Source organism: Salvelinus fontinalis, chromosome 29, assembly GCF_029448725.1.
Source record: "Salvelinus fontinalis isolate EN_2023a chromosome 29, ASM2944872v1, whole genome shotgun sequence".
Classification (NCBI taxonomy): Eukaryota; Metazoa; Chordata; class Actinopteri; order Salmoniformes; family Salmonidae; genus Salvelinus; species Salvelinus fontinalis.
In genome coordinates this window covers 17,980,470-17,995,825 of record NC_074693.1, presented here as the reverse complement: position 1 = coordinate 17,995,825, position 15,356 = coordinate 17,980,470, and the positions used below count along the sequence as shown (strand labels likewise).

Genomic DNA, 15,356 nt, shown 5'->3' with positions numbered 1-15,356 from the left:
TTTGGAAGGGAGGTAGGGAGAGCGAGAGAGAGAGAGAGGGATGGCATGGATGGAGGTCCTCTACTCCTATGTCAAGGGCATTATTAGCACAGGCTCCATCAATACTCAACCTCTTGTTGTCAGCCACTGAAGTAATCCAAGCCAAATCATTCATCCTATCTAGTATAATATAGATTGACAATGCTTTCATCTTACAGAAATTGTGCTAAATAATAATATTAGGCCACTTAGAAGAAGCTTTCCTCACAAGTGACTTAAAGTGCAGTGAGTACATACATTTTTTTATATGCAATCCATAAGGGAATTGAACCAACAACCTTGGTGTTGCTAGTGCCACAATATTCCTAACTGAACCACACAGGACTATACATTGCCTGTGTTGTTCTTCTCCTACAAGTTTATTCCCTGGCAGGAAAATGAAAACAACACCCTTTTCTTGTAGACTAGTCTCTCACCTCAACCTTAGCTAATTTGTTCTGGGTGCAGAGATGATGTAAGTACCAGAGCTACCTAAAGCATAGCTAAAAGCACCTAAACTTTCCTCAGTGAAACTGTCACCAAAGCGTTCCTTCCCATGAACTTTGAACCCTCCTGTCTGTCACAGGTATTACCTAACACATCCATCTGAGAACAAGCAGTCTCATCAATATATGCTGCAGTTAGGTCAATGGGGGATACTGGTAGTACTTTTGAGATAAAATATACTTCCTGTAACATGGTATTTGATAGAGAAATATCTTGTTGTTATATTCAAAGATAAACCCTATTCATTGATTTCTGTAAGGGACATTTCAAGCCTGCTTCCTTTGGTAACACAACAACTACCTGCAAAATATATATTTTACAGAAACCATACAAAATATCCATGTATCCTGTTTTACATAACCTAACAGTGCATGTGTCATCTATGTTGATATGCTGACACTGGAATACAGGCACTGGGATACAGGCACTGGAATACAGGCACTGGGATAAAGACAGTGGGATAAAGACACGTGGATAAAGACAGTGGGATAAAGACATGGATAAAGACAGTGGGATAAAGACACATGGATAAAGACAGTGGGATAAAGACACATGGATAAAGACAGTGGGATAAAGACACATGGATAAAGACAGTGGGATAAAGACACATGGATAAAGACACATGGATAAAGATAGTGGGATAAAGACAGTGGGATAAAGACAGTGGGATAAAGACAGTGGGATAAAGACAGTGGGATAAAGACAGTGGGATAAAGACACTGGAATACAGGCACTGGGATAAAGACAGTGGGATAAAGACAGTGGGATAAAGACACATGGATAAAGACAGTGGGATAAAGACAGTGGAATAAAGACAGTGGGATAAAGACAGTGGGATACAGACACATGGATAGAGACAGTGGGATAAAGACAGTGGGATAAAGACACATGGATAAAGACAGTGGGATAAAGACAGTGGGATAAAGACAGTGGGATAAAGACAGTGGAATAAAGACAGTGGGATAAAGACAGTTGGATAAAGACAGTGGGATAAAGACACATGGATAAAGACAGTGGGATAAAGATAGTGGAATAAAGACACATGGATAAAGGCCCTTTGCGCCATGTAAACTATAGCCAAATGACTAAAAATAGTATGTATTTATGTGGCTATAAGTAAGCCAAACCTCCTCTCTATCCTGAGTTAGTGGTAAATGGAATCATAACACAGGCCCGAGACACAGACAGTCCCACTGCCCGCGCGCCTCAGAACACTGATTGGAGACTGGAGATCGATGCTCCTCGCATGCAGCCGGGGAGGAGAGGGACGCGACTCCACATCCGCTCGTTTACACAGACGCCCCCATCCACGCGCAATCGGTCTACTCATTTCCCACCGGCTGGACCTCCCCCATGCCTGAGCCAGTGTGTGGTGGCGAGACAAGCCTACTGTACCGCCAGAGTCCGTGAGGGGAACAGTTGCTTGCTGGGCAGATTAGACGATACCAGTCGGGAAGGACGCGGCACGAAGAGGACGAAGCAGACCCACGGTCTATGTTCCCCCGCGTGGATGGATGGACCGAGAGAGAATACAACCTGGACCTGCAGTGCAGAACTGGCTTTTCAGGCTACCTTTGATTCAACGCATTTTGTTGGTGAGTGCAATAGTGGGTGCCTGATATTGTTATGAATTTAATGTTATTATAGCTAGGCTGTAGATAGATTTAGCGTTCACAAATGATGTAATTCCATAAAGAACCAAAGCCTATATAGCCATCCGATTAATAATCTGGAATCCGATTAAATGGGATAATTGAAAGGCTTTCTTTTCAAAATCCCTATCCTTGTACCAGGACCAAAATGCATAGAGGAAAGTGGAAGCAGATGCATGTTTCTTCCTGTCGTTTTAGTCTACCGGTGGGGGTCTCGGACTCTCTCTGTCTATTGAGTTAATATGCAGTGTGTGGGCCACTGGGTTTTGTTTAGGGGGTTTCTACCCTCAACTGAGCAGAGGGAGAAAAGTGAGTCGATCTTGAAAAGCGACCAAGGTCTATTTTGGAGAGGAAAAGAAAAGCACCGGTCTCGTTTAACGCGAGCAGTGTCTCCAAACCATCCTGTTGTCATGGTTACTGCTCGAGGAGGTTGGGAGAATATATCTGCATCTAGGCTGCGCGCGGGCTCTGTGTGTGTGTGAGAGTGAGAATGTGTGCAGAGCAGCCTGTCCTGTTGTTTTTGTCTTTTTTAGCTATTCCAGGCCACACATTTTGTGAGTAAGATAGATGTAGGCTACAGGATTGCCCAGTGCTGTGGGTCCCACACTCCCACTAAAGATGGGTTGTTCGGAACAGGTGTCTGATAACAGTCCTCTCACCCCTGAGCCACGAGCCGCTATTATCTTAATTATAGTATTTATCCGTCAAGTCTAAATCCATTGTAATAATGCTTCTTGGGACGTCAAGTCTCCTGTCCTGAAAACCTGGGCTCATTTGAATACACGGCTAAATAACGTTTTGATTCACAGCCCAATTGTTAACCGTCTGTAAGTGCTTCTCTTCTCGCAAATTAATTCAGCCCTTCAATCGAGGCGTCAGACATCCAGACACCCAGTGGCGTAGCGCTGTTAGACGGGTGGGTGAGAGGGTGGGTGGGTGAGGTGGTGGGTAAAAAATATATCTCCATGTGGCAGAGAGAAAAATGTGCAGTAGGACTATTATAGCTAATCTCATGCTATTTTACACATTTTGCCATGAAGCTGAGAGAAAATGTTGCTGTTTTAGAGCTCAGGGATTCTTGAAAGATGGGACAATCTAAATGTTTTCCCACAAATAATTGTCTTAATATTAACAACATTTGAAATATATAGTTTGATAGACCAAGGTATCAGCTATCAATCCATATAAAGTAACAAATGCCACTAACTTAATTCATATCAACTCAGACACCATAAAATCATAAAAAAGCATTTCATTTTTATAATTATTGTCCAACAAGTGTTGGCCTTGATAGTTTAATTCCAATATTAGATTATTCAAATATGTAATGCAAATCTCCAAACATTTCGTTAGCATTTTGGAATGTTTTTATAGATTTAGAAAATTAAATTAAATTTAAAAATCAAACATTATCCCTTAGGTATAGTACAGCAAATACTTCAACTGTGTAGAATAGTGATTAAAATACTTTTTCTGAATATTGACCAAAAACTATTGATGGAGTTGACAAGCTGCTGACAGAGTTAATAAGCTGCTGACAGAGTTGACAACCTGACACTCAAAACAGACATATTTTTGCCTCTAAAACTAAAATTTCAAATCAAATATCTGTAAATATGGAAAATGATTCATTTGAAAGTCCCCAATAAAAACAGAACCATTCTATCAGACATTTCCAGCACTCTGGCGGAGTTGATGTTTTAAGGAGTTGACAAAAATGGAATTTTTCTTTCAAGTGGTATACACAGTAGCAATTTAGTTTTTCCTCAGTTGCTTTACGACTCTAAAACCTAATTGAATGTAACATAATTGAACCAAAATGGCTATCTTTTAGGAATCACAGTTTTGAGATAATTGCAAGGAACTACATAAGATAATTGTTCAGTTAGTATCCATTATTGTCCCTTTTTAGGATTTTAAACACTTTTTTGGAAAAGTTTTAAATTGGGATCCTTTGCTCTGGACAAGGACATTTCCAGGTATATGTCACGATCGTGTGGTGGATTGACGGACCAAAACGCAGCACTTGGAAAATAAGCCATCTTCTTTTATTTTTAAAGATGACGAAAAATAAACACGACACGAAACACTTTAACAAAACGAACAAAACAACAAACGACCGTGAAGCTAAATAACGTTGTGCACATACACACACATGCTACAAACGTTCTACATAGACATTTACTCACCACCAATGAGAGCCTATGGCTACCCTAAATAAGGCTCCCAATCAGAGACAACCGAAATCAGCTGTCTCTAATTGGGAACTCATTCAGGTAACCATAGACTCTCCTAGATAACTAAACATACATAGACAACACTAGACACATGTACTCCACACAAACCCATTTACTATACCCAACAACCCCTTTACCATAAAAACACCCAAAACCAACAAAACACAAACATTCCCCATGTCACACCCTGACCTAACTAAAATAATAAAGAAAACAAAGAATACTAAGGCCAGGGCGTGACAGTATAGAGCCGACATGGAAATGAATAATATTAAAAGCATTTAGAAAATTCCCAAAACAAATATTTTCCCTTATAGAATTCCCCTGAATCTAAATGTATTTTTTTATTATTTTCTTTTACCCCTTTTTCTCCCCAATTTCCTGATATCCAATTGGTAGTTTCAGTCTAGTTGCAACTCCCCTAAGGACTTGGGAGAGGCGCCATGCGTACTCCGAAACACGACCCTCCGAAACACGACCCTTAGACCGCTGCGCCAGAGGAAACACCGTCTAGCTGGCGACCTAAGTCAGCTTGCAGGTGCCCAGCCCGCCACAAGAAATCGCTATAGCGTGATGGGACAAGGAAATGCCAGCCAAACCCTCTCCTAACCCGGACAACGCTGGGCCAATTTTGCACCGCCTCATGGTTCTCCCGGTCACGACCGGCTGTGACACAGCCTGGGATCGAACCCGGGTTTGTAGTGACATCTCATGCACTGCGATGCAGTGCCTTAGACCGCTGCGCCACTTGGAAGCCCCTGAATGTAAATGTTAAGCTGAAATAGCGCAACAAAATAAAGTAAATTTAACCACAAAAATAAAGTTTTCTTTCAAGAATCTCTGAGCAAATCTTCTGCTATTCTACAAATGTTAAAATGTTTATTTAACCTTTATTTAACTAGGCAAGTCAGTTAAGAACAAATAGACTACAGACGTTTGAGGCGTCTGTAGTGACACCTCAAGCACTGAGATGCAGTGCCTTAGACCGCTGGGCCACTCGCTGTGACATATTTTGCCATGAGGCTGAGAGAAAATTGTGCAGTTTTAAAGTAATTTCCTGTCATTCTAAACATTTCATAGCTCATGAGCTGTTCATATTATATCTGGGAGGCCGACCTCTGGGGTGGGGTTGGGTGCCCCCAAAAGCTTGTGGGCCCCCCTGCCTTGCGGGAGATGCAGGAGTTTGTGCTACGCCAGTGCAGACACCCTTGCACCAGCCAGTCCCCAGACACAAGACACTGCCTAACATGCTTTCCCACTCTCTCTCCTCTCTATTTCCCACTCTCTCTCCTCTCTCTTTCCCACTCTCTCTCTTCTCTCTTTCCCACTTTCTCTCCTCTCTCTTTCCCACTCTCTCTCCTCTCTCTTTCCCACTCTCTCTCCTCTCTCTTTCCCACTCTCTCTCCTCTCTCTTTCCCACTCTCTCTCCTCTCTCTTTCCCACTCTCTCGCCTCTCTCTTTCCCACTCTCTCTCCTCTCTCTTTCCCACTCGCTCTCCTCTCTCTCTCCCACTCTCTCTCCTCTCTCTCTCACTCTCCCTCTCGCCAGTCTCATCCACCCCTTTCCATTTATTTTCTCGGGAAAAAGTGAATTAGCAACCAATAAAAAAAAGAAAATCGGGGTTACATTTAAGATTGATGCCATGACATGAATTAGATGAAGTCATTGTAAAGAGCTATAATGACACAATGCAACACGACGTCTGACCTTGATGCAATAGAAGTGACATATCAGGGTGAGATGCAGATTTTCATGGTTCACTGGGCTGGAGGGGCTAGTAGGGCGGTTTGTATTCATCTGCCTTAAGGAACAATGACATGCGCTGGGGAAAGACTCAGTCACCGAGCCAGCAACTGTAGCCAGTCTACTGAAGCATGTGTGTGTGTGTGTGTGTGTGTGTGCGTGCGTGCGTGCGTGCGTGCGTGTGTGCGTGTGCGTCTGTGTGTGAGCTTGTGTGTTTGTGTGGCTACTGTATGTCTGGATATAATGTCTCTACTGCGTGCATATAACGTTCTGCCTGTAGATACAACATGCTGCCTGTAGATACAACATGCTGCTTGGAGATTTAACATGCTGCCTGTAGATACAAAATACTGCCTGTAAATACAACATGCTGCTTCAACATTCTGTTTGTAGATTTAACATGCTGCTGCATAAATGACATGCTGCCTATAGATACAACATGCTGCCTGTAGATACAACATATTGCCTGTAGTTATAACCTGCTACATGTAGATACAATGTGCTGCCTGTAGATGCAACATTTTGCTACAACATTCTGCCTCTATATACAACATTCTGCCTGTAGATACAACATGCTGCCTGTAGGTGTAACATGCTGCCTGTAGGTGTAACATGCTGCCTGTAGATAGAACATGCTGCCTATAGATAAAACATGCTGCTACAATATTCCTCCAGTAGATACAGCATGCTGCCTGTAAAAACAACATGCTGCCTGTAGATACAACATGCTACCTGTAGGTATAACATGCTGCCTGTAGATACAACATGCTGCCTGTAGATACAGCATGCTGCCTCTAGATACAACATGCTGCCTGTAGATATAACATGCTGCCTGTAGATATAACATGCTGCCTCTGGATACAACATGCTGCCTATAGATACAACATGCTGCCTGTAGGTATAACATGCTGCCTGTAGATATAACATGCTGCCTCTAGATACAGCATGCTGCCTATAGATACAACATGCTGCCTGTAGGTATAACATGCTGCCTGTAGGTATAACATGCTGCCTGTAGATACAACATGCTGCCTGTAGGTATAACCTTCTACCTGTAGATATAACATGCTGCCTGTTGATACAACATGCTGCCTGTAAATAGAAGATTCTGCCTGTAGATACAACATGCTGCCTATAGATATAACATACTGCCTATAGATATAACGTGCTGCCTATAGATATAACTTTCTGCCTGTATATACCACATTCTGCCTGTTGATACAACATGCTGCCTGTAGAGAAAACATGCTGCCTGTAGGTATAACATGCTGCCTGTAGATACAACATGCTGCCTGTAGGTATAACATGCTGCCTGTAGATATAACATGCTGCCTGTAGATACAACATGCTGCCTGTAGATACAACATATTGCCTGTAGATATAACATGCTGCCTGTAGATACAACATGCTGCCTTTAGAAAAAACATGCTTTTACAATATTCTGCCTTCAGATACAACATGCTGCCTGTAGATACAACATGCTGCCTGTAGATACAACATGCTTCCTGTAAATACAACACTCTGCCTGTAGATACAACATTTTGCTACAACTTTCTGCCTGTAAATACAACATGCTGCTTTTAGATACAACATGATGCCTGTAAATACAACATGCAGTCTCTATATATAACATGCTGCCTGTAGGTACAACATGCAGTCTCTATATACAACATGCTGCCTGTAGATACAACATACTGTCTGTAGATACAACGTGCTGCCTGTAGATATAACATTTTACCTGTATATGTAATATTCTGCCTGTAGTTTCAACATGCTGCCTGTAGATACAATATTATGCCTGTAGATACAACATTCTGCCTGTTGATACAATAGTCTGCCTGTAGATATAACATGCTGCCTGTAGATACAACATGCTGCCTATAGATATAACATGCTGCCTGTAGATACAACATGCTGCCTATAGATATAACATGCTGCCTGCAGATACAACATGCTGCCTATAGATACAACATACTACCTGCAGATACAACATGCTGATTCAAAATTCTGCTTGTAGATTGAACATGCTGCTGCAAACATAACATGCTGCCTGCAGATACAACATGCTGCCTGTAGATACAACATGCTGCCTGTAGATACAACATGCTGCCTGTAGATACAACATGCTGCCCGTAGATACAACATGCTGCCTGCAGATACAACATGCTGCCTGTAGATATAACATGCTGCCTGTAGATACAACATGCTGCCTGTAGATACAACATGCTGCCTGTAGATACAACATGCTGCCTGTAGATACAACATGCTGCCTGCAGATACAACATGCTGCCTGTAGATACAACATGCTGCCTGTAGATACAACATGCTGCCTGTAGATACAACATGCTGCCTGCAGATACAACATGCTGCCTGTAGATACAACATGCTGCCTGTAGATACAACATGCTGCCTGTAGGTATAACATACTGCCTGTAGATACAACATGCTGCCTGTAGATACAACATGCTGCCTGTAGATACAACATGCTGCCTGTAGATAAAACGTGCTGCCTGTAGATACAACATGCTTCCTGTAGATAAAACATGCTGCCTGTAGGTATAACATACTGCCTGTAGATACAACATGCTGCCTGTAGATACAACATGCTGCCTGTAGATACAACATTCTGCCTGTTGATACAATAGTCTGCCTCTAGATATAACATGCTGCCTGTAGATACAACATACTGCCTGTAGATACAACATTTTGCTACAACATTCTGCCGATATATACAACATTCTGCCTGTTGAAACCACATGCTGCCTGTAGTAGATACAACATGCTGCCTGTAGTAGATACAACATGCTGCCTATAGATACAACATACTGCCTGTAGATACAACATTTTGCTACAACATTCTGCCGATATATACAACATTCTGCCTGTTGAAACCACATGCTGCCTGTAGTAGATACAACATGCTGCCTGTAGATACAACATGCTGCCTGTAGATACAACATGCTGCCTGTAGATACAACATGCTGCCTGTGGATACAACATGCTGCTACAATATTCTGCCTGTTGGTACAACATGTTGCCTGTAGATACAACATACTGTCTGTAGATACAACATGCTGCCTGTAGATACAACATGCTGCCTGTAGATACAACATGCTGCCTGTAGATACAACATGCTGCCTGTAGATACAACATACTGTCTGTAGATACAACATGCTGCCTGTAGATACAACATGCTGCCTGTAGATACAACATGCTGCCTGTAGATACAACATGCTGCCTGTAGATACAACATGCTGCCTGTAGATACAACATGCTGCCTGTAGATACAACATACTGTCTGTAGATACAACATGCTGCCTGTAGATACAACATGCTGCCTGTAGATACAACATGCTGCCTGTAGATACAACATGCTGCCTGTAGATACAACATGCTGCCTGTAGATACAACATGCTGCCTGTAGATACAACATGCTGCCTGTAGATACAACATGCTTCCTGTAAATACAACACTCTGCCTGTAGATACAACATTTTGCTACAACTTTCTGCCTGTAAATACAACATGCTGCTTTTAGATACAACATGATGCCTGTAAATACAACATGCAGTCTCTATATATAACATGCTGCCTGTAGGTACAACATGCAGTCTCTATATACAACATGCTGCCTGTAGATACAACATACTGTCTGTAGATACAACGTGCTGCCTGTAGATATAACATTTTACCTGTATATGTAATATTCTGCCTGTAGTTTCAACATGCTGCCTGTAGATACAATATTATGCCTGTAGATACAACATTCTGCCTGTTGATACAATAGTCTGCCTGTAGATATAACATGCTGCCTGTAGATACAACATGCTGCCTATAGATATAACATGCTGCCTGTAGATACAACATGCTGCCTATAGATATAACATGCTGCCTGCAGATACAACATGCTGCCTATAGATACAACATACTACCTGCAGATACAACATGCTGATTCAAAATTCTGCTTGTAGATTGAACATGCTGCTGCAAACATAACATGCTGCCTGCAGATACAACATGCTGCCTGTAGATACAACATGCTGCCTGTAGATACAACATGCTGCCCGTATATACAACATGCTGCCTGCAGATACAACATGCTGCCTGTAGATACAACATGCTGCCTGTAGATACAACATGCTGCCTGTAGATACAACATGCTGCCTGTAGATACAACATGCTGCCTGTAGATACAACATGCTGCCTGCAGATACAACATGCTGCCTGTAGATACAACATGCTGCCTGTAGATACAACATGCTGCCTGTAGATACAACATGCTGCCTGCAGATACAACATGCTGCCTGTAGATACAACATGCTGCCTGTAGATACAACATGCTGCCTGTAGGTATAACATACTGCCTGTAGATACAACATGCTGCCTGTAGATACAACATGCTGCCTGTAGATACAACATGCTGCCTGTAGATAAAACGTGCTGCCTGTAGATACAACATGCTTCCTGTAGATAAAACATGCTGCCTGTAGGTATAACATACTGCCTGTAGATACAACATGCTGCCTGTAGATACAACATGCTGCCTGTAGATACAACATTCTGCCTGTTGATACAATAGTCTGCCTCTAGATATAACATGCTGCCTGTAGATACAACATACTGCCTGTAGATACAACATTTTGCTACAACATTCTGCCGATATATACAACATTCTGCCTGTTGAAACCACATGCTGCCTGTAGTAGATACAACATGCTGCCTGTAGATACAACATGCTGCCTGTAGATACAACATGCTGCCTGTAGATACAACATGCTGCCTGTGGATACAACATGCTGCTACAATATTCTGCCTGTTGGTACAACATGTTGCCTGTAGATACAACATACTGTCTGTAGATACAACATGCTGCCTGTAGATACAACATGCTGCGTGTAGATACAACATGCTGCCTGTAGATACAACATGCTGCCTGTAGATACAACATACTGTCTGTAGATACAACATGCTGCCTGTAGATACAACATGCTGCCTGTAGATACAACATGCTGCCTGTAGATACAACATGCTGCCTGTAGATACAACATGCTGCCTGTAGATACAACATGCTGCCTGTAGATACAACATGTTGCCTGTAGATACAACATACTGTCTGTAGATACAACATGCTGTTTGTAGATACAACATGCTGCCTGTAGATACAATGTTCTGCCTGTAGATATATATTGCTGCCTGTATACACAACATGCTGCTTTTATATATAATATGCTGCCTGTAGATACAACATGCTGTCTGTAGATACAACATGCTGCTTGTAGATACAATGTTCTGCTTGTAGATATAGATTGCTGCCTGTAGATACAACATGATGCCTGTAGATACAACATGCTGCCTGTAGATAAAACATTTTGCTTCAACTTTCTACCTGTAAATACAACATGCTGCCTGTAGGTATAACATGCTGCCTGTAGTTATAACATGCTGCCTGTAGATACAACATTTTGCTACAATATTCTGCCTGTATATTCAATATTCTGCCTGTTGAAACAACATGATGCCTGTAGATACAACATGCTGCCTGTAGATACAACATGCTGCCTGTAGATACAACATTTTGCTTCAACTTTCTACCTGTAAATACAACATGCTGCCTGTAGGTATAACATGCTGCCTGTAGATATAACATGCTGCCTGTAGATACAACATGCTGCCTGTAGATACAACATTTTGCTTCAACTTTCTACCTGTAAATACAACATGCTGCCTGTAGGTATAACATGCTGCCTGTAGATATAACATGCTGCTACAATGTTCTGCCTGTTGATACAACATGCTGCCTGCAGATACAACATGCTGCCTTTAGATACAACATACTGTCTGTAGATACAACATGCTGCTTGTAGATACAATGTTCTGCCTGTAGATATAGATTGCTGCCTGTAGATTCAACATGCTGCCTGTAGGTACAATTTTCTGCCTGTAGATATAGCATGCTGCATATACATACAACATGCTGCCTGTAGATACAACATGCTGCTACAACATGCTGGCTGTAGATATAAAATGCAGCCTGTAGATAAAACATCCTGCCTGTAGATACAAAAGGCTGCTTGTGGGTATGACATGCTGCCTGTAGATATAACATGACGACTGTAGATACAACATGCTGCCTGTAGATATAAAATGCAGCCTGTAGATAAAACATCCTGCCTGTAGATACAACATGCTGCCTGTAGATATAAAATGATGCCTGTAGATACAAAATAATGTCTGTAGAAACAACATGCTGCTACAACATTCTGCTTGTAGATATAACATGCTGCTGTATAGTTAACATGCTGCCTTGTTGATACAGCATGCTGCCTGTAGATTTCACATGCTGCCTATAGATATAAAATGATCCCTGTAGATACAACATAATGGCTGAAGATACAACATGCTGCTACTACATTCTACTTGTAGATATAATATCCTGATGTATAAATAACATGCTGCCTGTAGATATAACATTCTGCCTGTAGATACAACATTCTGCCTGTAGATACAACATGCTGCCTGTAGATATAACATGCTGCCTGTAGATACAATATGCTGCTAAAACATGCTGCCTGTAAATACAACATGCTGTCTGTAGATTCGACATGCTGCCTGTAGATTGAAAATGCTACCTGTAGATACAACTTGCTGCCTGTAGATACAACATGCTGCCTGTAGATACAACATGCTGCCTGTAGATACAACATGCTGCCTGTAGATATAACATGCTGCCTGTAGATACAATATGCTGCTAAAACATGCTGCCTGTAAATACAACATGCTGCCTGTAGATACAATATGCTGCTAAAACATGCTGCCTGTAAATACAACATGCTGCCTGTAGATACAACATGCTGCCTGTAGATACAACATGCTGCCTGTAGATATAACATGCTGCCTGTAGATACAATATGCTGCTAAAACATGCTGCCTGTAGATATAACATGCTGCCTGTAGATATAACATGCTGCCTGTAGATACAATATGCTGCTAAAACATGCTGCCTGTAGATACAACATGCTGCCTGTAGATATAACATGCTGCCTGTAGATATAACATGCTGCCTGTAGATATAACATGCTGCCTGTAGATACAATATGCTGCTAAAACATGCTGCCTGTAAATACAATATGCTGCCTGTAGATACAACTTGCTGCCTGCAGATACAACATGATGCTACAACCATCTACCTGTAGATACAACATGCTGCCTGTCGATATAACATGCTGCCTGTAGATATAACATGCTGCCTGTAGATACAATATGCTGCTAAAACATGCTGCCTGTAAATACAACATGCTGCCTGTAGATACAACTTGCTGCCTGTAGATACAACATGATGCTACAACCATCTACCTGTAGATACAACATGCTGCCTGTAGATACAACTTGCTGCCTGTAGATACAACATTATGCTACAACCATCTACCTGTAGATACAACATGCTGCCTGTAGATACAACATGCTGCCTGTAGATACAACATGCTGCCTGTAGATATAACATGCTGCCTGTAGATACAACATGCTGCCTGTAGATACAACATGCTGCCTGTAGATACAACATGCTGCCTGTAGATATAACATGCTGCCTGTAGATACAATATGCTGCTAAAACATGCTGCCTGTAAATACAACATGCTGTCTGTAGATTCGACATGCTGCTACTACATTCTACTTGTAGATATAATATCCTGATGTATAAATAACATGCTGCCTGTAGATATAACATTCTGCCTGTAGATACAACATTCTGCCTGTAGATACAACATGCTGCCTGTAGATATAACATGCTGCCTGTAGATACAATATGCTGCTAAAACATGCTGCCTGTAAATACAACATGCTGTCTGTAGATTCGACATGCTGCCTGTAGATTGAAAATGCTACCTGTAGATACAACTTGCTGCCTGTAGATACAACATGCTGCCTGTAGATACAACATGCTGCCTGTAGATACAACATGCTGCCTGTAGATATAACATGCTGCCTGTAGATACAATATGCTGCTAAAACATGCTGCCTGTAAATACAACATGCTGCCTGTAGATACAATATGCTGCTAAAACATGCTGCCTGTAAATACAACATGCTGCCTGTAGATACAACATGCTGCCTGTAGATACAACATGCTGCCTGTAGATATAACATGCTGCCTGTAGATACAATATGCTGCTAAAACATGCTGCCTGTAGATATAACATGCTGCCTGTAGATATAACATGCTGCCTGTAGATACAATATGCTGCTAAAACATGCTGCCTGTAGATACAACATGCTGCCTGTAGATATAACATGCTGCCTGTAGATATAACATGCTGCCTGTAGATATAACATGCTGCCTGTAGATACAATATGCTGCTAAAACATGCTGCCTGTAAATACAATATGCTGCCTGTAGATACAACTTGCTGCCTGCAGATACAACATGATGCTACAACCATCTACCTGTAGATACAACATGCTGCCTGTCGATATAACATGCTGCCTGTAGATATAACATGCTGCCTGTAGATACAATATGCTGCTAAAACATGCTGCCTGTAAATACAACATGCTGCCTGTAGATACAACTTGCTGCCTGTAGATACAACATGATGCTACAACCATCTACCTGTAGATACAACATGCTGCCTGTAGATACAACTTGCTGCCTGTAGATACAACATTATGCTACAACCATCTACCTGTAGATACAACATGCTGCCTGTAGATACAACATGCTGCCTGTAGATACAACATGCTGCCTGTAGATATAACATGCTGCCTGTAGATACAACATGCTGCCTGTAGATACAACATGCTGCCTGTAGATATAACATGCTGCCTGTAGATACAATATGCTGCTAAAACATGCTGCCTGTAAATACAACATGCTGTCTGTAGATACAACATGCTGCCTATAGATACAACATACTGCTTGTAGATACAACATTTTGCTACAACATTCTGCCGATATATACAACATTCTGCCTGTTGAAACCACATGCTGCCTGTAGTAGATACAACATGCTGCCTGTAGAATCAACATGCTGCCTGTAGATACAACATGCTGCCTGTAGAATCAACATGCTGCCTGTAGATACAACATGCTGCCTGTAGATTCAACATGCTGCTACAAACTTCTACCTGTAGATAGAATATGCTGCCTGTAGATATAACTTGCTGCCTGTAGAATCAACATGCTGCCTGTAGGTATAACATGC

General features: G+C 41.7%; 1 protein-coding gene across 3 annotated transcripts in view; it reads left to right on the top strand.

Moving 5' to 3' along the window:
• The first annotated feature begins 1,654 nt into the window (after positions 1-1,654).
• Positions 1,655-15,356, top strand: part of LOC129827529 (PH and SEC7 domain-containing protein 2-like) — a 60,227-nt gene continuing 46,525 nt past the window's right edge. For 2 of the 3 annotated variants that reach the window (XM_055888450.1, XM_055888451.1), the window contains exon 1: positions 1,655-2,120. In XM_055888450.1, the coding sequence (XP_055744425.1) occupies positions 1,772-2,120 (349 nt within the window). In that variant the 5' untranslated portion in view covers positions 1,655-1,771. The remainder of the gene's footprint in view (positions 2,121-15,356) is intronic. The other variant, XM_055888449.1, reaches the window with a different exon arrangement.